The 27,491-nt window shown below is 35.8% G+C and overlaps 1 protein-coding gene across 2 annotated transcripts in view; it reads left to right on the top strand.

Annotated features, from left to right (window-relative positions):
- Positions 1-27,491, top strand: part of ITGAV (integrin subunit alpha V) — a 106,377-nt gene that overhangs the window by 67,398 nt on the left and 11,488 nt on the right. For both annotated transcript variants that reach the window (XM_010602778.3, XM_010602777.3), the window contains exons 13-25: positions 2,874-3,065; positions 5,023-5,068; positions 6,633-6,740; positions 8,882-8,940; positions 10,902-11,056; positions 13,020-13,157; positions 13,415-13,482; positions 14,620-14,767; positions 15,282-15,374; positions 17,089-17,168; positions 17,749-17,829; positions 26,030-26,135; positions 26,735-26,893. In XM_010602778.3, coding sequence (XP_010601080.2) covers positions 2,874-3,065; positions 5,023-5,068; positions 6,633-6,740; positions 8,882-8,940; positions 10,902-11,056; positions 13,020-13,157; positions 13,415-13,482; positions 14,620-14,767; positions 15,282-15,374; positions 17,089-17,168; positions 17,749-17,829; positions 26,030-26,135; positions 26,735-26,893 — 1,433 coding nt within the window. The remainder of the gene's footprint in view (positions 1-2,873; positions 3,066-5,022; positions 5,069-6,632; positions 6,741-8,881; positions 8,941-10,901; positions 11,057-13,019; positions 13,158-13,414; positions 13,483-14,619; positions 14,768-15,281; positions 15,375-17,088; positions 17,169-17,748; positions 17,830-26,029; positions 26,136-26,734; positions 26,894-27,491) is intronic.

Below are 27,491 nucleotides of genomic sequence, written 5' to 3'. Positions count from 1 at the left end.
TCACTGCAAAGTTTTCTGAAATGGACCCTATGAATTATTATCCGTGCACTTCTAAATTAGAGTGTTGAAATGCTAGGTAGTGATTTTCTGAGTCTCTGTGTCCTCTGGAAACCCTGGTGGCGTAGTGGTTAAGTGCTACGGCTGCTAACCAAAGGGTCAGCAGTTTGAATCCGCCAGGTGCTCCTTGGAAACTCTATGGGGCAGCTCTTCTCTGTCCTGTAGGGTCCCTATGAGTCAGAATCAACTCGACAACATTGGGTTTGGCTTTTTTTTTTTTTTTTTTTTTGGCTGTGTCCCGCTTAGCAGCAGTGCCCTCTGCTGTCCCCAGTTGGCTACAGTGTGAAAAATGCTCCTAGCTCATTGTCTAGGCAGCACGGACTCTAATGCAAACCTCACTCATACCTCAAAGGCAGTGGGTTGATTTGTGATTAATATTTTTAAAGTTTTAACTTGGCTCTGGTTACCTAAAATATTCTGAGGGAGTTCATATCCCTTATGTCTCCCTTCATGCAGGACATGTTAAAGGTGTAAGCCCATTGTTCCCTTTCAATAACAGTAGACATCTTTAAAAACAAAGTCAAATTTTATTATAAAACATTTTTCTGAAACATGAAATATAGATTATTAATCATCGAGATTTTTTTAAAAGAATGCTATTATAAACTTTTCTAGAGATCACAGAATGAAGATCTTGGTTTATTCATGTAATCAGTAATACATAAGGATATGCCCTTAAAATATAAAGAAAGTTATATATTAAGAAGAGAAGTTCAAAAATAGAGATGACTCTTACGTTTCTTAAATAGTAGTGAAAAACAATATATTTTTCTGGCCTCAAGACTCCACTCTTGTCCAGTAGGTAGTTTTATGTCATGTACTAAAAATGTCTAAGATAAAAGTTCTTCGGTTTTAGAGAAAAACTACTCAAAGGTACATTTTTCTTTCTAAAATAGAGTCTTAAAATTTTTTACAACCAAGAGAACTTAACATAAATTGAGTGGATCAGTGGTATAAAGGTAACAATAGAAATTCAAAAGAATACTATGGAACAGACCAAACCATTACTCATTAATAACTAAAGCAACCTAGAAAATAGAGGGTCGGATTTGAATAAAGTTAATGAGTTCTCTACAATAGCTTGGCCTCTGTCTTCCAGGTTTTTTCTGGGAGAGGTTTTCCGGCATGTTGGCTGTCATCTTATCTTTAGGGTGTTTTATCCACTTTAAAGAAATTTTCCTCACTATTGTGGCAATAGTGCTTTTTATTATTTTTTTTGTTAAAATGTGTTATTTGCCATCACAACGAATATAAATAACAACAACAGAAAACTTGAGGTTTTACAGAGATTTTACAAAGATGTACATTAGGGATAGATAACATAGAGGCCGATTATGTTCTTCCATTGTTTCTCCTTAGATCTTATTGTCCAAATAGTAGATTCTGAAAGATCATGTCTTTAGTGGAAAGTGTTCTGAGTTGTTTTTATGTAACTATGGATAAGGAACTCTTTGTTGTAATCTGTACCTTTTCTTGTTCATACCTGAAGACCATAACCCTTTGTTGCTCCTGTGTTTTGCCCTTTCTACCTCCTGCCATCACAAAAACACTAGGTGTTATTAAGTAGGATACCAAGCTATATGTAGCTTTTACATAACCTTGAGGTAATTACGTACATTTTTGGTCAGTACCCCTCAAGAAAAATAGAGGAAAAAAAGAAGAAAGAAAAGACAACAACCAGAAAATGGTACCTAAGATGATCACAGGAAGAACTAGATTGCCTGAAGAAATAGAACTCTTCCTACTATAGATGACAGCGTCAAGAGAGAGAATTAGAATTCACAAAAGAATGAAGGGTTTAGAAAAGATACAGATAATTTTCGTTAAACAGTCTCTCAATGCTAGAGCCATCTTCTGTTGAGGAGTTGTATTTTAAGAAATACATTCTTATTGCACGTATCAATTTAGAAGTTATACTTATCTTTTGAAACTTAAAAAAGGGCAAAAGAAGGATACTTTTATATAACTTAAATACTACTTTTTCTTTAAGGGTAATAAACTTGCTCATTCAACAAATTTAGTTGGTGCCAACTGCAGACAGATCACTGTTCTAGGTGCTGAAAATGAGAGGCTAAATCAGAGCCCATTTGTGTCCTTAAGGAACCCAGCATTCAATAAGGCAATGTATATGTAAGCAAACAAACACTAGAATTTGATCATCTGAGTGTTAACAATATTCCTGGGCATAATGGTCTCATAAAGGATGAGTGATCAAGATGTCTTTGATGTTTCAGGGGATGTGTCATCGAGGAGGCATAAAACAGTTTGGGTACAGTAAGGAAATTGAGGCATTTTGATATGGCTGGTACATAAACTTATTTGTTTGTTACTTCCATACACATTAAGCAAGATCAAAATGAAATTATAACTTGCAAATTTCTGAGCCAGGTGGACTTCTGCTCCAAAGAAACTAAAAACCATACTTAATTAGAATTTTGGTAAATCTTTTAAAACCCTCCCCCAACTGCAGTTTTAAAGATGAGGTAGTTGAGGTCCAGAAAAGTCAGACCCAGAATATGTGGCTCCAAATTAATGTCATTTCTATGTGGTTTCTCTTGAATATCCTTGGATTAGATTTTTGCTTTTGAATGAAGAGTACCTTACTGAACTTTGAATTACCATTTGTTATGAGAAGTGAATTCTCCAAATATTAGGATTTTCTTCATTTTAATAATTATCAGTTCTAAGGCTTTCTTACCCTCTTCTCCTTTTTCTCCCCTTCTTTTTTCTATTCCTTCCCCATCTCTTTTTTCCCCTTCTTTACCCCTTCTTCTTCCCTTCTCCTCCCTCTCCCCCTCCTCTTTTTTCCGCCACAGATATTGCAATTGCTGCTCCATATGGAGGTGAAGATAAAAAAGGAGTTGTTTATATCTTCAATGGAAGATCTACAGGCTTGCATGTGGTACCATCTCAGATCCTTGAAGGGCAGTGGGCTGCTCGGAGCATGCCACCAAGCTTTGGCTATTCAATGAAAGGAGCCACAGATATAGACAGAAATGGATATCCAGGTACTTTCCTATAAATAGTATATTTATAGTTATTGGATTTTTTCAGTCCTAATAGCAAATAATATTAGTTGCTCCTCTCTTGATTGGTATTTTAAATCATCTCAATTCAATATTTCAAGTATTGGTCAAGCCCCTAATATATTTAAGGTCCTGTTCTCATCACTAAAGGGGATACAAAAGAAAGACAGCTCTATTTCCTGAATGTTTACAATAGGGAGCACATACTCTACTGAGTTTCTTCTTCTTTTGTCTTGAAGTCTATTATGAAATGAAAAACAGAAGTCTTGAAGTCTATTATGAAAAATGTAGAAACTATAAATAAAAACTTAAATGCTCATCCCAAGTTTTTAAATTGTTAGCCATCATTTTTGAGAGACCTAGCATGTGTGTGGCCCTGACTGATCATTGTGGCTTTTTAAAATATAAATGCAATATACTTATTGAACTTTTAAAAAACACCGCAAAGCTTATCTTTTCAGTTTTTTTTCCTGTGCATTCATAACACACTTTTTTACAAAATAAAATTGTGCTTTATGCACTATTCATAGCGTATTTTAATCAAAGTATCAAACATTTCTGCGTTACTAGTTTTCTAAAACATGGATTTTATGTTTCCCATTCTGTTACCTGGGATATCATATCCTGTTTAGCCTTGTTGGATGTTTATATCCTTGTATAAAATTCTAGTGCATACCTCTGATAATTTCATTAGGACAAAATTCTAGAATTGCTATGTCAAAAGTCTATACATTTTTTAAAAGCTGTTGATACACACTGTCAAATTACAACCCCACTCCCTCCAAAAGAAGGTTTTATCAGCTTTTTTTTAGCACTAATTGACGGTAAGTGAGAATGATCATCTTCCCATGCTTGTGCCTACACTGGGTGTCATCTTCTCTTTCTTTTAGAATAATTTTTGCCTGTTTGATAGGTGAAAAATGTTATTTTGTTTTAACTTATTTATTTTTTAATTATTAGTGAGATTAAGCATTTTTGTTTATTTGCGTGCATTTTTATTTTCGTGAATTTCATTTTTATCTTTTTTTCCTCCTTTTCTATCAGAATGTTTTTCTTTTATTGATTAATTAATTTTTTTTTTTCGTTTTCTTTAAAGCACTGTGGCAGTGCTTTATTTTGAGGATATTATTAACTCTTTAACTCTCATATATGCTTCTCAGTTTGTCACATTTACATTTTGGGCATAAGAAGCTTTTAATTTTTACGTAATCCAGTCTGCCTGTCTTTAGAGTTTCTTGGGTGCTTTTCTGCTTAGGGAGGGCTTTTTCAAGTTTAGCTTGAGCTAGTGCTCAGAGTTGATTTTTTCAATTGTGAACTGGTTGTTCTGATGTGTTCTGTTCTTGCTGATTTGAATGATATCTCCTGTCATTCTAAGTATATGTATTGTGCTTTTTTGGTTTTGTTTTATGTTTTAAAATTGTAAAATTCATAGGCATCTATAACGCTTTTTTCTACTGGGGTTATATATGTTTGGGGGAGTGTGTATTTCCTTATTGTTGCTGATTTTTATTAAATAGCCATAAAAAAAAAACTTGTCTATTGGATGAAAGTCTAGTTTTATGCTGAGCATTTGTCGTTGATGATAACTTGTTTATAGTTTTCATTTATTTTAGCCTTTTAGATGTTCTCTTGCAACCACTTGGAAACCCTGGTGGCGTAATGGTTAAGTGCTACAGCTGCTAAACAAGAGGTCAGCAGTTCGAATCTGCCAGGCGTTCCTTGGAAACTCTAGGGGCAGTTCTACTCTGTCCTATAGGGTCGCTATGAGTCGGAATCGACTCTACGGCAGTGAGTTTTTTGTTTTGTTTTGCAACCACTTAATGAAGAATAGTTTTAAGACTGTGTCTAAATCTTTTTTATGCATTGGAGGTTTTGTAGAATGGTATATGAATTTAGGAACCATTATTATTATTAATGTATTTTTGTATTATCTCTTAAGATTTGATTGTAGGAGCTTTTGGTGTGGACCGAGCTGTCTTATACAGGTGAGCATATTTCTGTATCCTGTAATATAGGGGTATTCTGAATTATTTGAAAACTTTATAGTTAAGAACCAGTATTTCAGTTTTAGTCTCTTCCTCTTGAAGTATTAATTAAACTTTTTTGGTCTTTCGAGTCAAGATTTGTTGGTTAGTGGTTGTCATCGAGTCAATTTTCAACTCATAGCAGCCCCGTGTGACAGAGTAGAACTGCACCATAGGGTTTTCTAGGCTGTTATCTTTATGGCAGATCACTTTATGGCAAGTCTTTCTCCTGCAGAGCCTTTGGATGGATTCAAATCACCAGTCTTTTGGTTAGCAGCCACGCACTTAACCATTGCTCCACCAGGGCTCCTTTTTCAAGATTTACTGTAGGCAAATAGTATTTATACGAAGAGGACCCAAGGAAGAGAAAGCTGTAGATTTTTTTATTTAGAAAAGCATTCAAGATTTTTCCTCTTCTTTAAATTATGTACAAGGATATTCTATGTTTTTAATTGCTTTTTAAAAATTCTCTGAGTTTACATTTTCTTACAAGAGACAAGAGATTAACTTGGTGCCTCTGACACAGTATTCTGTGACCACAGGGGCAGTATGTAGTGAATCTGAAAATGAATATTCTTATTAGAGAAACATGATGAAGCTCACATATTCCTGTTCTAATTTTATATATATTCCAGCTATTCACTGTATTTCATCAGTTTATTATGCCTTAGAATATCATCTGACCTCCCAAGTAGATTAAGATGTTTTCACTTTATGGGCCGTGTTTACACATGGTAGGAAAACTAACAGAGTTAGTGACAGATCAACTTAATTGTTGTTATAGAGGCAACATATGTACTTACAAATCCCTGAGATTTATGGCTTTTAAAAAAAGCACACTGACTTGAGCCCAGTGTAATTTTGTACAGGTTTTGAACCTGTGCACTGAACATTTGCAAACTGGATTTTAATTTGCTGTTTTAGTTTTTTAAATGAATGTTAACGAAATAATACATGCAGATGGTAAAAATTCAGACAATACAAAAGTGGCATAACAATTTTAAAAAATACATTTTCTTCTGTATCAGTCACTAGTTTATTTGTGTATTCTACCAGAAATATTCTACGAATAAAAAAAATCGTGTAAACGTGCATATATCCTTTATACTTAGTTTTTTTTTTTTTTTCTCTCCTACTAAAATCGTATCTTGGATATATCTTAGAGACCATTGCCTGTCAGCATAGATGGATTTACAGCACTCATTTTTCTCATGGTATTGTTTGGAGTTAGGTATCCCACAACTTATTTAGCTAATCTACTTTAGTATTTAGCTAGGGTAACCAGTTGTCCCAGTTCGCCTAGCGGTTTCCGTGGACACAAGGACTTTCAGTGCTAAAATCAGAAAAATCAAGACAGTCCCGACCAAACCAGAATGGCTGTGCATCCTACATTCAGGCTTTTTTTTTTTTTTCTTTTTCTTTATTAGACATTGTACTGTTTATGCTGTGAATCTAAACCTAAAATGCTTGGAACAGTATAATATTTATTTTAAATAACTTTCTTCTACCTTTTCTTTCTTATCAGGGCCAGACCAGTTATCACTGTAAACGCTGGCCTTGAAGTATACCCTAGCATTTTAAATCAAGATAATAAAACCTGCCCACTGCCTGGCACATCTCTCAAAGTTTCCTGGTAAGGGTATTTGTTGAATGGAAGTTATTTTGTGATCATTGGTTCAACAATCATTAAAAGAAAAAAAAATCATTGGAAATTATTGAAAATGAAAAGGGTACTAAAATATTGCTAAAGCAGTTTCTATACGTACACTCTCTTTTTATGTCATAGATTGCATTATGGAAGTATTGCTCCAAAGAAATCATCCAGAAGCCTCCAGAAATATTTTATAAACTAGAATAAAATTATATGTAAAAAAAATGCATGCTCCATGAATATATTCAGAAAGAAGAAATAGCTAACAAGATCTTGGAACTCATTTAATTCTAAATAGGTCCATGGACATTTTAATTTTTAAAAGAGAAGTCATTTTTCAGATTTAGTATCTGTGAATCACTAGGTGTGAAGAAATTTTGTTTTACTCTAATTTATTGTTCTTCTACTTGTTCCTGTACTCATTTCTAAAGAAAAAATATATTATTCTTTTGAAAGTCCAGTGTCTGAATTCTCTGTTATCAAGTATATATCATTTGTATGCTATTTTCATAACTTTTGCTACATTTTCATTCTACCCGTAGAATTATTATTACTATTTTCTTTAAAAATTTGAAAAGTGATTCACTATCTCCTTTAAAATATTTAAAAATAAAATGAAGAAACCAGAATTTTTCTGATAAATATCAAAATAAATGTAAAACTAATGTAATAAAAAATTTGACCCATGTGCCGTTAAAATCACCTTCGATAACCTACTTTTAGAAATATTGCTCCAGTTGTTTGCTCACACAGAGAAATTAGAATTTTTAGATGAAAGTTAGAATGATTGAAAGCTGGGAAAAATTTTTAAAAGCTAATAAAATATTTCTGATTTTTGCTTTAGATTTATTGTAGTTATTAAAATCACTTTTCAAAATTTTATTTTTTCATTGAATTATATTGGAAATTCAGTAATATTTGCTCTTCATTTTTATTGATTGGCAGTGGACTTGTTTTTAGGACTTTGGCTTTAAGTTCCACTGCCTTTCTTCCCTTCATTCACCCTTCATTTTCCTCTGAAGTTGCTAATAATATGCTAATAATTCAAAGGCTTCAAATTCAGTAGGGTAGGAGCTTTCAAATGTTTTTGACCAAGGCACATAGAAGAAATACATTTTGCATCATAACCCAGTAGACACACATAACTGAATCAAAAGTTTAATGAAATAATACCCTTAATATTTATATCAGTTTTATTTTTTAAAATGCTGGCTACAACCCGTTAAATTTTGATTTCATGAGCCATTAATAAATTGTGAAAAACACTCCCCTAGAAGAACTTGTTAATTGTTAGGTCCTTTAATTAAATGATACATTATTTTAAATCTGAACTGTCATTTTTCTCATTCAGAGTTAACAACAGGTTTTATAAACTTGAAAGAAGATTAGAAGATTCTTTTTCTTCTTTCTTCTCATCAAGCTACTGTGAAAGGAAATGTGCTTATATTACTGAAGGATGAGTTAGGATTATTCTGTATAGTTTCATGTTTCAGGAATGATGTTAGGATTTCACTTTTGACTTGAGACCAGAACTGGGTAATGCCTGGCTAGCATTACTGAACTTTCTGATCAAGGGTTCTGTAGCAGAATCCTGATCAAAAGGGGTGAAATGCGGAACAGAATGTCAAATTCTTACAGATGACAGACTTTCTGGAGCTATGGAGGCTAGATAAACCCCTAAAACTATTGCCCTGAGATAATCTTTAAACCTTAAACCAAAAACATCCCCTGAAGTCATTGTAAAACCAAATGGTAGTTTAGCTTAACTGGTAAAGCCTTGTCTGCCTTTAGCATTATGCTGTGTTAAGGACTGTCTATATAGGATCAAATTGACAACAGCATCTTGAAAGCTTAGGTAGGAATCTCAGGGGGCAGTGAGTTTATGTTAATGAGGGAGGAACAACTCAGGACGGTGAGAATGTTTGCTCAACTTGAAGAATGTAATCAACGCCACTGCATTGTACACATAGAAATGGTTGAATTGCTGTATGTTTTGTCGTACGTATTCTCAACATTACAGAATGAATAAAATTAAATAAAAAATGCTAAGGCATTAAGGCTTCACGATGTCAACTATAAACTAGATTATAGAATTTATATATGTATTTTTTGTTTTTGCACAGTTTTAATGTCAGATTCTGCTTAAAGGCTGATGGCAAAGGAGCACTTCCCAGGATGCTTAGTAAGTTGAACTATAAGAAAATGATACTATTCTAATGATGCTGCATGCACAGTGCTTAATGTTTTGGGGTATATAAATAGTCACTCTAATTATTGTTGGTGTATTTTATTCGAATGTTTGTGTGTAAAGATACTCAAAATCTCACTGTAATTACTTCATTTGTTTGGAAACCCTTAAGCCAGTTCAGAAATAATTGGCATGTATTGGCATTCTGGGAACAAAATGGCCCACTCAGTGATTAGCCTTCAGAAAGCTAAGCATTTACCACTGTGAGATAAATGAACTCTGTGGGAAATAAATATCGTTTGCTTATAAGTGAAGGGCCTACTGAGAAGTTTATATTTTGTGCCTTAGAGAAATTATCTCCTAATTCCCCCGGGTTAATTTAATCCACGCAGCAAATTCTTAACTCCACTTTTTTTTTCCTAAAAATGGTTTTATGTGACCCTGAGAGCAAGGTAGAGGGTTCAATAATTGTTGCCAATATTTGTCAGTATGTTAGTCACAAGTGCTAAGGAGCATTAATAAATGGGAAGAGAACTGAAACTGTTGGGTGTGTGTCTATGCGTGAAAGTTTACATAGGGTAGCTAGGTAAGCTCTCACTGGAAGATAACGCTTCATAAAGACCTGAATGGGATGAGAGAGCTAACAGATGTCTGGAAGAATATTTCATGCAGACGAAATGATGATTTCAAGAGGCCTGAGGTGTGTTTAAGGAGCCCTGGTGGCACGGAGGTTAAGCACTTGGCTGCTAACTAAAAGCTTGGCAGTTTGAACCCACGAGCTGCTCTGCAGGAGAAAGATGTGACGGTTTGCTTCTGCAAAGATTTACAGCCTTGGAAATCCTATGGGGCAGTTCTACTCTGTCTTACGGGGTCGCTATGAGTCAGAATCAATTAGACAGCAGTGGGTTTTGGAGGTGTGTTTGGTATGTTTGAGGAATAGTAAGGAGGGCAATGTGGCTGGGTAGAACAGAATTGGAACCAAATCAGAACCAAAATGACCCACAGTTTTCACCTAAATTTGAAACAAAGTTCAACATTTAGAGAAATTTTGGAAGAAGCTGTGGTTTTAAGGTCTGTACTCATCTCCTTTGAAGAAACTACTTAAAGAAATCATTTTTTGAAGGTAGTCATCCTAACAGTTACATGCTTCAAACTTTTGGCCACATGTTCATTAATGAGTGTCTGGGTGGTGAAAAGGTTAACATGCTCGGCTTGCTAACTGAAAGGCTGGAGGTTTGAGAATTCTCAAAGGTGCCTTGGAAGAAAGTCCTGGTGATTTACTTTCAAAAACTCAGCCACTGAAAACCCTGTGGCACACAATTCTACTCTGACATACCTGGGGTCACCGTGAGTTGGGATTGGCTTGACGGCAACTGTTTGTTAACTACCGTTCTCATTAAACTGTATTTGGTCACTTGCTTCATGAGAGACATACTTGCCTGACACTTTGATGTGTTGGAATCAACTTGGTGGCAATTTAAAACAAAAAAGCTTCATTGGAAGCAGGAGTTACAAATGTTACAAGCTATTCATCACATAGAGTTTAATATAACAATATGGGTACATATTAGTAAATATTTCTTAATCACCAGCAACAGTAGTCCTGCTATTAACAGTATTGGTGGAGTCATAATTACATATATTTCATATTCTGAACTTTTTTCTTTTAGCTTAAAGGAAAAAAAAATCCTATATCTAATATTTGTTTTAGTATTCAATATTATCTATTGTGTAGAATTAATATATGGCATTACTTTGGATTAAAATTAATGATCAAATACTCGGAATGACTGTATTGGTAGTTTTGCTACAATATGTAGACTTTTTTTTAACCAGTTAGAAGCAAACTACTTCTTAAGTAATAAATGTTTTTGTTTACATGAAAACTCTAGATATCTAGGTCAGATAGGTGTCTGTAAAGAACACGTTAGTTATGTGTTCTTTGGTTTGTATAGATTTCCAGGTGGAGCTTCTTTTGGATAAACTCAAGCAAAAGGGGGCAATTCGGCGAGCACTGTTTCTCCATAACAGGTCCCCAGGTCACTCCAAGAACATGACCATTTCCAGGGGGGGACAGATGCAGTGTGAGGAACTGATAGCATATTTGCGGGTAAGATACTATCTGGCTCCGCTATCTTTTCTTTTTAGTCAGTAATTCTTTTCTTTTTCATCTAATTATTTTCACTTTCTCCAAATTCTTTTTTTGGTGTTAAACCAAAAGGAAAAACAGAAAAATGTACTTGTTGAAATTTGGCTTTTTTAAGGGTCGGACCTGAGCAATGGATCTATTCCTGGCAGCCTAGATATTCCAAATGATCTTTCCACAACAATACTACTGAATAAATCATGATAAACATACTTCTGAAGTATTGCTGGACTCTCCAGAAAGTAAAAAAAAAACCTTCTTCAGACATGGATTAGACTGAACAATGGGTTGGAGAGGGATGCTGGTGAGGAGTGAGCTCCCTGGACACTTGAGACTATGTTGGCATCTCCTGCCTGGAGGGGGAATGAGAGGGTGGAGGGCGTTAGAAGCTGGCGAAAGGGACACGAAAAGAGAGAGTGGAGGGAGAGAGTGGGCTGTCTCATTAGGGGGAGGAGAGTAATTGGGAGTGTGTAGCAAGGTGTATATGGGTTTTTGTGTGAGAGACTGACTTGATTTGTAAACTTTCACTTAAAGCACAATAAAAATTATTAAAAAAAAAAAATCTTTGGAGTCCAAAAAACAATCCATCAACTAAAAAACTCCAGTGGCTAAATCTAAACTGTGAGTTGTGAGGAAATGTGTGAGCCAGGCTGCTGTGAGGGGCGAGGCTAGGAGGGTGAGTTTAATTGCAGACACCAGAAGCAGGATTCAGACTCACTTGGGGCCTTCTGTAACCCAGGGGTGCCTGAATCTGAGATTCCTGCATCTAGCCCAGGGACTAGAATAAGATTAATGGGTTCCCACAACAGAGGAGCACCCTGGCCCCAGCAGGAGCAAGTGCAAAGCCTCTGTGGAGGAGAACAATCCAAAATAGACCCCATGATTTCCATGAGTTAAGTTCAGTCAAATATGAATTCGTTAAAAAAAAAAAAAAAAAGCACCAAACACACAAGCAAACAAGCCACTAGAAGAAACAACAGGCTTTAGGCCTGCAGAGACTAGAGATGCTGCAATTATCCGCTACAGAATATAAATTTGTATTAAATGTTTAAAGCAATAAAAGGTGGAATTTTTTTTTAATGTGGTAAAGAAATGTATAGAATGTTTGCCATTTCAACATTTTTTACATATACAGTTCGTTGACATAAATAATGTTCATCATGTTGTACAGCCAAAGAATGGAATTTTTTAAAAAGAAGATAAAAACATCAATAAATATTTTGGGGACACAGAATTAGCAAGCTTGATTTAACAGATGTATATAGAACCTTGCACTTACCCAACAATTAGAGAGTATAAAAACTGACTGTATGTAAGTCATAAAGGAAGTCTATACAAATTTCAAAAAATTAGTGTCATGGAGAACATGCTCTCTGATCACAATCCAGTTTTAGAAATCAATAACAAAAAGATAAACTGAGAATTAAATATTCTTTTAAATAACTTATGTGTCAAAAAATAATTATTATGGAATTTACTTGGAACTGAATCAAAGAAATAGTGTATATCAAAATGTGCAAGATGTCAAAGAAATAGCATGTGAAGGTGAACGTATAGCCTAAAATGATTTTTTTTTTTAAAGAACAAAGACTGCAAATTAGTGAGCTAAATGAGCTAACTTAAGAGGTTAGAAAAGAATCAATAGAATAAGCCCAAAGGAAAAATGGGATAAGAGCTAAAATTAATGAATTTTTTTAAAAAAGATAGAACAAAGAGGATTAACTTTTTGAATGATTGACCAAGAAACAATGAAGTAAAGAAGAAAAACCTCACAAAAGTAGGAATTGAAGAGGAACATACTACAGAGAGTTTTGGTAGATTTGAAGGACCAAAGATAATTATTACTGGCTTTGTGTTGTGCAGCTATGCATTTCTCTAGATAGTTTAAGTTCACATCATCATTAATTTGAAGCTGTTTCATTTCTAGGATGAATCTGAATTCAGGGACAAGCTCACTCCAATTACTATTTTTATGGAGTATCGGTTAGATTATCGAATGGCTGCTGATACAACAGGCTTGCAACCTATTCTTAACCAGTTCACTCCTGCCAATATTAGTCGACAGGTACTGTACTTTCTCAATTTATTGTGATTTTCACGCTTTGGCCTTTTTTAAAGGTCTTAAAATTTATATTTTTAAATGTATGGCATTGTGTTTTACATTGTGTATGTTTTTAGAGAAGAGCAGTGCTAGCCATAAAACATATTGTTGGTTTTTAATTTATGTATGTCTGGCACAAACGTGGATCATTTAGTACAGATGTGCATTCGCACTCTATATTGGTGTTATTCACGTATAAAACAATGAAATGTTTTTTCTAGGCTCATATTCTACTTGACTGTGGTGAAGACAATGTTTGTAAACCCAAGCTAGAAGTTTCTGTAGATAGGTAAGTTTTGTTCCAAATAATAAACACTATAATAATGATCTTCAGTAAGAAATTTAAATGGAAGAACATATTTTTCTGTTTGAAATACCAATATATTTTAGTGAGAATTAATTATTTTGGAGGACAATGCAAGATTATCTAGGAGTAAAACTAATCAGCACTAAGCTTCAAAAAAAAAATCCACTGTGTTTTCAGTAGTAACCTACTTGATAGATCTATTTCTACTCATCATTGTGCACTGTCATGAAGTAACGTTATATCCTCTAAAGAAAATATACTTCATTGTAGATAATACTCTTATACTCCAAGGAATATTATCGTTTTATATAATATGTAAATTAAAAAGAACTGTGAGAATCATTGCAAATGATTAATTTGGCTTTTATATTTAGAAGAAACATCAAGGAATTAATAAGTATATACAAAGAGGTATGATATTACTTCAGTAATAGATATGTGCGGAGCCCTGGTGGCTCAGGTGATTCAAGCACTCGGCTGCTAACTAAAAGTTCATTGATTTGAACCCACCAGCTGCTCTGTGGGAGAAAGATGTGGCAGTCTGCTTCCACAGATATTTACAGCCTTGCAAACCCTATGGGGCAGTTCTACTCTGCCCTATATGGTCACTATGAATTGGAATTCACTCAACGACAATGGGTTTAAGTTCTAGGTTTTTAATAGATATATGAATAATGGTGATATACTAGTGGCATCAATGTGTTCTTTCACTGAGAGAGGCACTAGGTTTGCACTCAGTGTGCTATTTTCAGTTTTCTATTAAGCTGTGAACCAAACTCACTGCCGCTGAGCTGATGAGGACTCATCGTGACCCTCTAGGATAGAATAGAACTGCCCCATGAGGATTCCAAGGCTGTAAATTTTTATGGAAGCAGACCGCCACATCTTTCTCCTGCAGAGCGACTGGTGGTTTCGAACTGCCAACCTTTCGAATAGCAGCTGAGTGCTTAACCACTCTACCACCAGGGCTACTTACTGAGCTGTGAAGTAGTCTTAAAATATCTTGAGACACTGTTGAACACGTTGGTGCTGTCTTTGTATTTGTCTCTCATCTCTTTGAACAGTTATGCTCTCCCCATGCAGTTTTTTTTCACTGTCTAGATTTGTATTAACTTGTAGTGATCAAAAGAAGATCTATATTGGGGACGACAACCCTCTGACATTGATTGTTAAGGCTCAGAATCAAGGAGAAGGCGCCTATGAAGCTGAGCTCATTGTCTCCATTCCACCGCAAGCTGATTTCATTGGGGTTGTCCGCAACAGTGAAGTAAGAAAGCTGCTGCTTTAAAAATCAAAATGCACTCATAGGCATTACTAATATTAATGTGCTGCCTCCTCTATTTAGTGAAGCATTAGCTTAGCCATTCTACCTAAAGTGAAATTGCTAGACAATAAAGTGCCTATCTTACATAATCCCTTTCAAGCCTAATACTTTCATAATGCATTGGTATGACATTTTTAGAATTGCTAGCTAAGTGCCTGAAAACGAGGTCAGGTAGATGAAGTGTCTAAGCCTGTCCATCAAATTATTTGCATATGTATCTAAATCCTTTAGGGATCTTTCAGAAACACTTATATGTGTATGTGGCAGTTGGATATAATCTTGGCTTCTCCCTCATCTGCATTTGCTCAAATAGATCTATTTGCTTTTTAAAACAAAAAATTTGATTATTCAACTACTTGGTAAACCAGTATTGCCCAGAAACATTATAGTCTTGTGTTTTTTTTCTTCCTTTCCCCATCAGTCATTTATATTTCTTTAACATCTTTGTCTGTCAAAGGCCTTAGCAAGACTTTCCTGTGCATTTAAAACAGAAAACCAAACCCGCCAGGTGGTTTGTGACCTTGGAAATCCGATGAAGGCTGGAACTCAAGTAAGGCATTTTAATTAATGGATTTTCTTTTTTCTTTAAAGAGAATAATATAGTTTTCTCTGGGTATATCCCTAGTAATTTTTTATAAACACTTCCGATTGATATCATTAAGTTGGTTTTGATTTAGAGGTTAGTGATAAGCAGAGTTTTATTTAATTTTGACCAAGATACTAAAATAGTAGATTGTGCTGTAACACTATGTTTAACAAATTGCTCTTTACACTGTGTTCGGTTTGATAAATGGATGAGAACATGGTTTAAACTAAGGACCGAAGTGACCATTTTTCTGTTTCAAATGTATGCTGTCTCTCATGGATCCTCAAAAACGCAACTCTGGAAAATACTAAGCCTGTCATTCTTGGATGATTTATCCCATTTATCCCATTAAGTTGAAACACTGTATGGTCCCAGAGGATCAAAGAAGAGCTTAGTTTGATCAGGCTCCCCTTCAGGTGATAGAGAACGGAACCCAGGAGCTTGAGAAGAAGCCCCAGCAGATCTCTTCTCAAATCCTCTAAAAAGTAAACAGAATACAAACCAGTAAACCAGTTGCTGTCAAGTCGATTCCAACTCTTGGCAACCCCATGTGTCTCAGAGCAGGACTATGCTCCCTAGGGTTTTCAGTGGCTAATTTTTCAATAGATATCCAGTCTGTTTTTTCAAGGCACCTCTGGATGGACTCAAACCTACATCTTTTGAGGTAGCAACTGAGCGCATTAACCATTTGCCCCACCCAGGGATTCTATTTTGTGTTGCTTTTTCAGTAGCATTTAACAGTAAATATTGGTAATTTGAAAATTTGTGATAATTTGGGGCTCAATATTTCATTTTATTCAAGTATATTTTCAAATAAAAGTCACTATTTCTAGATATCTTAGGGAAGAAGGCTTGTACAAATACCTTGAATTCTATTTTTTCACATGTATTTAACCCAATGTTTCATTAACAAGTAATCATGCTTTTTATTTTCTCACATCCTCATCTTCATTTGCTCTGTCACTCATTGCCCATGCATCCTAGACAGTTCATGGTTATGCCAAATGGCCAACTCCAGGGTTTGTAAAGTGGGAGACAGTATGGTGAAATATCTAAGAACTGCCATTTGTGTATATCATTAATATAATCCCCAAGAAACTTGCTTTGTCTCACCTTTCTGCTTAATTGTCATCTTTATAATTTATCAATTTTCCACCTGCAGGAGTTAGGATGTTTGGTTGTAGTGGGGTTGCAAGAGATGTAGAGAAATTCTGGTTCTGGCCCCACCTATGCATTTTTTTTTTTTTTAGCTAAATTCTCTTTTTCTTCTAAATTACCAATTTCCTCTTCTCAGTTTCCTTCCTGACCCGTTAGTACTGGTTCAGTTGTTGGCTTTCTGTTAACCAAATCATTGTGCATAATGGCTGTACTTTCATTGAATCAACAAATACTTATTACTGCATTTTACTAGTTAGTGGTTTAATAGCTAATCTCGTAAGGAGGTATGATTAATAATTGTTGTTAAATAGGCTCCATTATGGATTGGCCCAAGTATCTTAAATAAGAGACTTGATCAAAAATTAGATTTAATCATCTTTGTTAGAGTACATTCTGTTTTATTTGTAAGTTTAGAAAAAATCAATTTTAGAAGATTCTTTTTTATTTGAACATTTGATGTGAAATTTCATTAATTAGATATTGTTTTGATTAACATTACCATCTTTTTTTCCCATTTTAGCTTTTAGCTGGTCTTCGGTTCAGTGTGCACCAACAGTCAGAGATGGATACTTCTGTGAAATTTGATCTGCAGATCCAAAGGCATGCAAACAAATTTTATTGGCTTTTGATAACTATTGAGGAAATACTATTATAAACTTATGACGTAATATAATTTAAATATCATGGAATAGAAGAGACTAAAATTTTAGTATGTGGTTATAACATCGTTAAAGTCAATATTTACGTTATAAGAATAATTATAATGGTGGTTTTGAGTTTGTAAAACAAAATTTCTATGTGCCATTAAACACGAAGATTAGACCAAATAGATAGATGGCTTTAAAAAGAAGCGAAACCTTAAAATTCAGTGCTAATGAAAATAATTATTTTAATTTATAAGTTTTTCATTTCTTTGTCATCTGGTGTCATAGTGGTTAATAGCTCTGCTGCTAACTGAAATATCAGCCGTTCCTTGGAAGCTCTATGGGGCAGTTCTGTTCTGTCGTAGGGTCTACTGGTAGGGTTGCTATGAGTTGGAATTGACTCAATGGCAATGGGTTTGGTTCCCCCCCACCCCCGCTTTGGTTGTTGCTTTTAATTTGTTCATTTTTAGTTTCACTGAATTTGATGATGATAGTGTTCGATTCAGTTCTAATTTTTTTTTTTTTTCCTTTTTCAGCTCCAATCTTTTTGACAAAGTAAGCCCAATGGTATCTTACAAAGCTGATCTTGCTGTTTTAGCTGCTGTTGAGATAAGAGGGTCAGTATGGTTACTAAGTTGAATATTTCATCCCTGTGTTTTTTTTTTTTTTTTTAATTGAACTTTAGATGAAGGTTTACGGAATAAACTGGTTTCTTATTAAACGGTACACATATTGTTTTATGACATGGTTTAACAACCTCAGAGCATGTCAACACTCTCCCTTCTCAACCTTGGATTCCCTATTACCAGCTTTCCTATTCCCCTCCAGCCTTCTAGTCCTTACCCCTGGGCTGGTGTGCCTTTAGCCTCATTTTGTTTTATGGGCCTCTCTAATATTTGGCTGAAGGGCGAGCCTCGGGAGTGACTTCATTACTGAGCTAAAAGGGTGTCTGGGGGCCATATTCTCAGGGTTTCTCCAGCCTCTGTCAGGCCAGTAAGTCTGGGTTTTTTTTTTTTTTTTGGTCAGTTAGAACTTTGTTCTACATCTTTCTCCAGCTGCCTGGGACCCTCCGTTGTGATCCCTGTCACAGCAGTCAGTGCTAGTAGCCAGGTACCATCTAGTTGTACTAGACTGAGTCTGGTAGAGGCTGTGATAGATGTGGTCCATTAGTCCTTTGGACTACTCTGTCTCCTGTATCTTTAGTTTTCTTCATTCTCCCTTGCTCCTGAAGGGGTGAGACCAGGGAAACATCTTAGATGGCCACTCATAGGCTTTTAGGATCCCAGACTCTACTCACCAAAGTAGAGTGTAGAACATTTTCTTTATAAACTATATTACGCCAGTTGAGCTAGGTATTCCCTGAGACCATGGTTCCCACATCCCTCAGCCCAGTAATTCGGCCCCTTAGTGAGTTTGGATATGTCTGTGGAGCTTACATGACCTTGCCTCATACAAGTTGTGCTGGCTTCCCCAGTATTGTGTACTGTCTTATCCTTCACCAAAGTTACCACTTATTTGTTGTCTATTTAGTGTTTTCCGATCCCCACCCCTCCCTTCCCTCATAACCATCAAAGATTGTTTCTTTTTGTGTGTAAACCTTTTCATGAGTTTTTACAGTAGTGGTCTCGTACGATACTTGTCCTTTTGTGATTGACTTATTTCAGTCAGCATAATGCCCTCCAGATTCATCCATGTTATGAGTTGCTTCACAGATTTATCATTGTTCTTTATCACTGCATAATATGTCATTGTGAGTATGTACCATGATTTGTTTATCCATTTATTTGTTAATGGGCATCTAGGTTGTTTCCATATTTTTGCTGTTGTGAGCAGTGCTGCAGTGAACATGGGTGTGCATATGTCTATTCATGTGATGACTCTTTTTTCTCTAAGATATATTCCTAGGAGTGGGATTGCTGCATCGTATGGTATTTCTATTTCTAGCTTTCTAAGGAAGCGCCATATCGTTTTCCAAAATGGTTGTATCATTTTGCATTCCCACCAGCAGTACATAAGAGTACCAACCTCCCCAAAGCCTCTCCAACATTTGTTATTTCCTGTTTTTTTGATTCGTGCCAGTAATGCTGGGACAAAATGGTATTTCAGTGTGGTTTTGATTTGCATTTCTCTGTTGGCTAGTGATTGGGAGCATTTCCTCATGTGTCTGTTGGCCGCTTGAATGTCTTTTTTGGTGAAGTGTCTGATTATTTTTTTTGCCCATTTTTTAATTGGATAATTTGTCTTTTCATTGTAGAGGGGTTGGATTTTCTTGTCGATTTTAGAGATTAGACCTTTGTCTGATTTCTGATGGATAAAATTTCTTACCAGTCTGTAGGTACTCTTTTTGCTCTTTTGGTGAAGTCTTTTGATGAGTATAAGTTTTTAATTTTTAGAAGATCCCAGTTATCTAGCTTATCTTCTGGAGTTTGTGTGTTGTTGGTTATTGTTTGTATTCTGTTAATGCCATGTATTAGGGCCTCTAGCATTGATGCTGTTTTTTCTTCTGTGAACTTCATAGTTTTGGGCTTTATATATTTAGGTCTTTGATCCATTTTGAATTAGTTTTTGTTTATGGCATGAGGTATGGGTCCTGTTTCATTTTTTTGCAGATGGACATCTAGTGTTGCCAGCACCATTTGTTAAAAAGACTTGTCTTTTCCACATTTGAGGAACTTTGGGCCCTTGTGGAAGATTAGGTGACTGTAGGTGGATGGATTTACATCTAGGTTCTCAATTCTGTTCCATTGGTCAGTGTACCTGTCATTGAACCAGTACCAGGATGTTTTGACTACTGTAGCTGTACAGTAGGTTCTGAGGTCAGGTAATGTGAGTCCTACTTTCTTTTTCTTCGTCAATAGTGCTTTACTTATCTGGGGCTTCTTCCCTTTCCATATAAAGTTAATGATTAGTTTTTCCATCTCTTTAAAGAATGGTGTTGGTATTTGGGTTGGGATTGCGTTGTATTCATAAATTCCTTTGTGTAGAATTATCTTCAAAATGTTGAGTCTACATATCTATGAGAATGGTAGGTTTTTTCCATTTACGTAGATCTCTTTTGGTTTCTTGCAGTAGTGTTTTGTAGTTTTCTTTGTATTTTTCTTTTACATCCCTAGTTAGATTTATTCCTAAATATTTCATTTTTTTAGGGGCTATTATAAATGGCATTGTTTTCCTGATTTCCCTTTCATCGTTCTCTTTTTTGGTGTACAGGAATCCAAGTGAGTTTTGTATGTTTATCTTGTATCCTGCCACTCTCCTGAATATATTAGTTCGGTAGTTTTCTCGTGGAGTCTTCTGGGTTTTCCATGTATAGTCTATCATCCGCAAATAGGGACAGTTTAAATTCTTTGTTATCAATTAAAAAAAAAAAAAGATGCCCTTTATTCCTTACCTTACTGCTTTAGCTAGAACTTCCAGCACAATCTTAAATAGGAGTGGTGATAAAGGATATCCTTGTCTTGTTTCTGTTCTCAAGGGGAATGTTTTCAGCCTCTCTCTGTTAAGAATGATGTTGGCCATTGGTTTTGCATAGATGCCCTTTATTATGTTGAGAAATTTCCCTTTTATACCTATTTTACTGAGAGTTTTTATCAGGAATGAGTGTTGGACTTTGTCATTGCCTTTTCTGTGTCGATTGAGATGATCATGTGATTCTTTTCTTTCCTTCTATTTATGTGGTGGATTATGTTGATTGATTTTCTAATGTTGCACCATTCTTGCATACCTGGTATGAAGCTTACTTGGTCGTGGTGTATTATTTTTTTGATATGATGCTGAATTTTGTTGGCTAGAATTTTGATGAGAATTTTTACATCTATATTCATGAGAGGTATTGGCCTGTAATTCTCTTTTCTTGTGGTGTCTTTGTCTGATTTTGGTATCAGGGTCATGCCAGCTTCATAGAATGAATTCAGAAGTGTCACTTCCTTTTCTATGTTCTGAAATAGTTTGAGTAGTACTGGTGTAAGCTCTTCTCTGAACGTTTGGTAGAATTCTCCAATGAAAGTATCTAGGCCAGGGATTCTTTTGTTGGGAGTTTTTTTTTTTTTTTTTTTTTGGCTTTTCAATCTCTTCTCTTGTTATGGGTCTGTTCAGATTTTCAACATCGTTATGTGTTAGTTTGGGTAGGTAGTGTGTTTCTAGAAATTTGTCCATTCCCACTAGGTTTTCAAATTTGTTGGAGTATAGATTTTCATAACACTCTGTTGTGATCCTTTTTATTTCCATTGGGACTGTTGTTATCTCCCATTTCATTTCTTATATGGGTTATTTGCATCCTCTCCTGTTTTTCTTTTGTCAGTGCGGCAAGTGCTTTGTCAATTTTGTTGATCCTTTCAAAGAACCAACTTTTGGTTTTGTTGATTCTTTCTATTGTTTTTCTATTCTCTATTTCATTTATTTCTGCTCTGATCTTTGCTATTTCCTTTCTTCTGGTAGCTGGGGGCTTCTTTCACTCTTTTCTTTCTCTTTGTTCGAGTTATGTAGCTAATGTTTTGATTTTGTCCCTGTCTTCTTTTTTCAAGTGTGCATCTATTGCTATAAATTGAGCTCTGAGGACTGCCTTTGCTATGTCCCAAAGGTTTTGGTATGTGTTTTCATTCTCATTTGATTCTAGGAATTTTTTTTTTATCCCATCTCTGATTTCTTCTATTACCAGGTGGTTTTTAAGCAGGGTGTATTCAGTTTTCATATAATTGAATTTTTTTCCTTGCCCTTCCTGTTGTTAATTTCTTCATTGGTGGTGGTGTCATCAGAGAAGATACTTTGTATTACCTCAATGTTTTGGATTTTGTTGAGGGTTGCTCTGTGACCTAAGATGTGGTCTGTTTTGGAGAACATTCCATATGTATTGGAAAAGAACATGTACTTTGCAGCTGTTGGGTAGAGTGTTCTGTATATGTCTATGAGGTCAAGTTGGCCGATTGTGCCCTTTAGCTCTTCTGTATCTTTCTAGATGTTGCATCCTTTACCAAGAGTAGTGTGTTGAAGTCTCCTACTATTATTGTGGAACTGTCAGTCTTTCTTTTCAGTGCTGTTAGAGGTTGTTTAATATATTTTGGAGCCCTGTCATTGAGTATGTAATGTTTACTATATTTATGTCTTCATGATGGATCGTCCCTGTAATCATTATATAGTGCCTTTATTTGTCTTTTATGGTGGATTTTGTTTTAAAGTCTGTCTTACCTGAGATTAGCATTGCCACTCTTGCTCTTTGTTGGTAGCTGTTTGCTTGATGTATTTTTTTCCATCCTTTGATTTATAATAAATTTATGTCTTTGTTTCTAAGGTGTGTCTCTTGTAGACAGCATATTGATGGATCCTGTTTTTTTAATCATTCTGTCACTTTGTGTCTCTTATGGGTGCATTTAGGCCATTTACATTCAGTGTAATTATTGATAGATGTGAGTTTATTGCTGTCATTTTGTAGTGCTTTTTTTGTGGTGCTGAAGTTTTCTTTGTTCCTCTTACTCTGAATATACTGAATTCCTATTATTTATGATTTTTTTTTTATTTCTTTTGTTTTTCTAGATTTTGTTTTTACTGAGACTTTATGTTTTTCTTCTTTATTTTGATGAGTGAGCTTGTTAACTTTCTGTGTGGTTACCTTGAAATTTACCCTTATTTTCCTAGATTTGAACCAGTCTATTATTACTTGGTATCACCTTGTCTTTGTCTCCATTAGAAAGTCTTATACCTACACTGTTTATTCCCTCTTGTATGGTTCTGACGTTGTCATTTAAATATTAACCTCTCTGGTTCCCTGTTGTAATTCATTTCCTAGGTTGGTATCTGGCAGGCACAATCTTGCATCCTAGGTTCAGGGTGTGGTCTGATGTTGTTTGCTCTCAGCCCAAAGGGGCTCCCTTTAATAATTCTTGTAAGTTTGGTTTGGTTTTTACATATTCCCTTAATATCTGTTTATCTGGAAGTGTCCTGATTTCACCATCATATTTGAATGAGAGTTCTGCAGGATGTATTTTTCTTGGTTGGCAATTTTTTTCTTTCAAGGTTTTATATATGTCATCCCATTGCCTTTTTGCCTGCATGGTTTCTCCGAATAATCAGAGCTTGGTCTTATTGTTTCTCCTCTGTATGTGACTTTTCATTTTTCTAGAGCTGCTCTCAGGATTCTTTCTTATTCTGGTTTTAGCGAGTATGATTATGATATGCTTTGGTGATTTCCTTTTGGGGTCTGTCCTGTATGAGGTTCCTTGAGCTGTTTGGATGGTCAGCTTTTCATCTTTCATAATCACAGGGAAATTTTCTATCAGCTGTTCTTCAATGATCCTCTCTGTTTTTTCCATTTTCTCCCCCTGTTCTGGAACTCTGATCACTCACAGATTTTTGCTTTTGATTGTATCCCACATAATTCTCAGGATTTCTTCATTTTTCTTTGTTCTTTTTTCTGATTTTTCCTCAAAGAGGGTTGTTTCTAAGTGTCTTCAATTTTGCTGATCCTGCTTTCCATTGTTTCAAACCTGCCCCTCAGCCTTTTTATTACACTGTCAATTTCTGAAATCTTGTTTATCTTTTGGATTTCTAATTGTTGTTTTTGTGTGATTTCTAGTTGTGTATTTATTTTGGCATTTTTTTCGTGTATTACTTTCCTGAATTATTCCATTTTTTGTCTGTATTTTCCGGGAATTTGTCTGTTTTTTCCTCATTTTTGTCTGCTTTTTGCTTCAACTCTTGGATACCTCTGAATATTGGAGATTTTTATTCCCTATCCAGTAGTTCTAGTACCTTTTCTTCTACTGGAAGTTCATCTGGTGTTTTATTTGGACCTGTACTGGATCCATCCTCTCCTGTTTTTTAATATCTTTTGATATTGTCTGCTGTCTTCAAGACTTTCAACAGTTATTCTCTTTGTTTATTGATTGTAGCGTCTTTGTTTCATCCTGCGTTTTTGTTTTATTTGCTTATGTCTGAGCTAGCAGGCCATATATGTTCTTTGTCATTTGCTTGTCAATACTTTTCACCTCCTTGTCCAGTGGGCAGGGCCAGTTGCTCAGCTATAGTACAGCAGGGCAGGTACAGCAGAAGGGAAGGGGCTGGGACGCATTGTTTCTGGCACGTATTAGGGCCAACAGGTCAGGCCGAGAATCAGTGCAGGGCAGGTTTCTGTGGGCTGCTCCTGTGCTGCTTGGGGGTGTGATGTACAGCTCATGGTGCAGTAGGCGGTGGGGGGGGGGCAGGTTGTGATATGTGGAGCTGAGGTGGGTAGGGGAAAGAAGAGAGAGAAACAGCAGCCAAAAACAAACAAACCAAAAAATGTGCTAAGGGAGCATGCCATTGGAGTGGAAAGATGAGAAACCGAGAAATTGATAAAAACAGAGAGAAAAAAAAAGGGAAAATGAAAACAAATAAATAAATAAAAATTCGAAAGAAAAAATAGTAAAGCCCCCAGGGATCCCACCAATGTAGCTGTGAAGACCGGGGAAGTGGCTCCCTGGCTGCGCAGTACACCCTGGCTAGAAGGGGTAGAGATGTCACACAGTGCTAGGTATCTCAGGAGGCAGGAAAAGGAGGTTAGTATAGAGAGATGAGAAACTGAGAAATGAAGAAAGACAAAAAGGAAAAAAAAAAACAAAGGAAAAAGAAATGCCCCCAGGGATCCCATCAATGCAGCTGCACAGACTGGGGAAGTGGCTCCCAGGCCACATAGTACAGCCTGGCTAGAAAGGGCTCCCAAGCAGTGAAAAGAAAAAACAAAAAAAGTACTGGGGATCCCACCAGCATGGTGGCTTGGGCCAAGGAAGGAGTTCCCCAGTTGAGCAGTGCTTTGCAGCCTTTCAAGAAGAAGCAAAGATTACGCGTGGAGCCAGGTGTTCGAGAGAAAGGAAGGGGAGGCAGTAAGAGGCTGGAAGAAACCCAAAGAAGTGGAAAAAAGCAATACTAGCAACAAAAAAATGGCACTCAGTGAGCCAGCTACTGTGGGTGGGGCAAATCCAAGTGGCACAGACCCTGCACTTCCTGGCCAGCCAAGCTACCACAGCCAGCTAGGAAGCAGCAGAAATAGAGCAGGGGGGAGAAGGATGGGGAGTAAGAAAGCATGTATCGCTGGTTACTGGGTGTCCTGTCTCCTACTGGGAGCTCTGTGAAGCTGCTTTCCCGAGTTCCCTGTCCACCGATCTCTGACAGCAGTCCAAGATGAAAAATCCATACTGTGTTAGCTGATAGGGGACCCCTCTGGATGTGTCTCTCCTCGTTCTCTGTTCTCTCTCAGTTTCTTATTCCATTTGGTGCTTGGCTGAGTTCTTTATTTCTTCATTTGATGCTAGGGTCCCAGGACTGACTTTTGTTTCTGTTTTACTTAATTTTTCAGGTCTTTGCTGTGGAGGGACGGCATGGTGCTTCTGTCTGTAGCACCATGTTGGCTCCACTCTCCTATTATGGTTGCTTTTTAAAAGTAACTGCTAGGCCTGAGCTTCTTTCCAATAGTTGGTATTCCATGTTTGGTTGTGGTTTTGCTAGGGCTGTAGCTTCTGTAGAGAGTAGAAGGTCTCACATGCATTCCAAAGCCCCAAATATTTATCTGGTGAACATCTTGAAGGAATTTTACATGGCAACAGCAGGTATAAAATAAGTTTACTGAACTTTTACACAAACTGACTTATCAATACAGCTGTTAATATGTGCATTTAATAAGGAATAGCTTTTGTGTGTGTGCACATTTGCATATGTAGATATTTTTTCTTTTTGATGCGTTTTTTAAATTAGTTATAATTTTACTCATTTGAATACAGGGTACTTTTGAAAATGAACTGACTATATCATTTTGATATTCATGGTAGGTTTTCTTTGGTCATTGTTTAGAGTCTCAAGTCCTGATCATATCTTTCTTCCAATTCCAAATTGGGAGCTCAAGGAGAACCCTGAGACTGAAGAAGATGTTGGGCCAGTTGTTCAGCACATCTATGAGGTTTGCAGCTGTTGGATACAAAGGAAACCTAGTTAGACAGAGCCACCAAAGAGAGGAACAAGCTAGGCTACTTTTAAAAAAAATAAAAAATTCTATGTAATTTTTATGTAAACTCTGCATATTGCAAATACTTGCCAGGTATTTCTTTGAATTTTGGCCCTATTTATAAGTTCATTTTTATAAGTAGCTTCAAGTGGTTAAAGAAACCAGTATATAAACTGCTTAAAACCAATTAGTTCTCCTTAAATAAAAGTAATATATCATTGAGTATTTTCACATGAATATTTTGCAATTATGACTAAAGTTTGAAAATAATCAAAATTTTATTTTTACTGGAAGAAAATTTTCTTTGCCCATCTTTCATCAATATTTTAAAAATATTTTCCTCTTTTATTTAGCCTTTAATTCTGACACCTTTTTTTAGAGACAGATGTTGCATTTGATCTTTTTTCATAATAATGCTCATGTTGAAACATTAGAGTAACTGGAAAGTCTGCTATTTAATCCCTCTTGCTAATAAGATTACTAAAGTTAATTAGGAGAATGATTATAAAATATATTTTTGTCCAAGGTATTTTATGTTTTCTTTTCCTCATTAGCTGAGAAACAATGGCCCAAGTTCGTTCAGCAAGGCAATGCTAAGTCTTCAGTGGCCTTATAAATACAATAATAACACTTTGTTGTACATCCTTCAATATGATATTGATGGGCCAATGAACTGCACTTCGGATATGGAGATTAACCCTTTGAGAATTAAGGTAATGTGCTTAGTAGCAGCTCCTCATTGTAATATTTTATTTATTTATTTTTTTCTGAACCTATAAAACAAATGCATGAAATAAAAATAGCTCTTTTAATATACAAATCCACTTGGCAAAAATACTTTAGTTCTGAATTAGTACACTAAAGATTAGATTGTTTTTTATAATCGTTTCTTTGTATAATGAGTAAGAATTAATTCTGCGAATGTATTTCTGTATTGTCTAGTAAGCTTTGGGAAGTAGTCTTAAGTGACTAAATTTGACTGTGCCTCCATTACATCAAGGTTTATCCAATGTATAATATTCTGTTAAGGGAGGGCATGATGATTCAGTGGTAGAGCTCTTGACTTCCATGAGTGAGATCTGGGTTCAGTTCCTGGCCAGTGTTCCTCAAGTGCAGCCATCACTCATCTTTCATTCAAGGCTTGCATGTTGCTGTGATGCTGAAAAGGTTTCAGCAGAGCTTGCAGACCAAGACAGACTAGGAAGAAAGGACTGGCAATCTGCTTCCAAAAATCAGCTAGTGAAAACTGTGAATCACAATAGTCCTAGCCCATTGTGCATGGGGTCCCATTGAGCCAAGGACCCACTTAAC

This window comes from Loxodonta africana, chromosome 6, assembly GCF_030014295.1.
Source record: "Loxodonta africana isolate mLoxAfr1 chromosome 6, mLoxAfr1.hap2, whole genome shotgun sequence".
In the NCBI taxonomy this organism is placed as follows: Eukaryota; Metazoa; Chordata; class Mammalia; order Proboscidea; family Elephantidae; genus Loxodonta; species Loxodonta africana.
The sequence above is the reverse complement of the archived record's forward strand: the minus strand, read 5'-3'. Positions and strand labels throughout refer to the sequence as shown.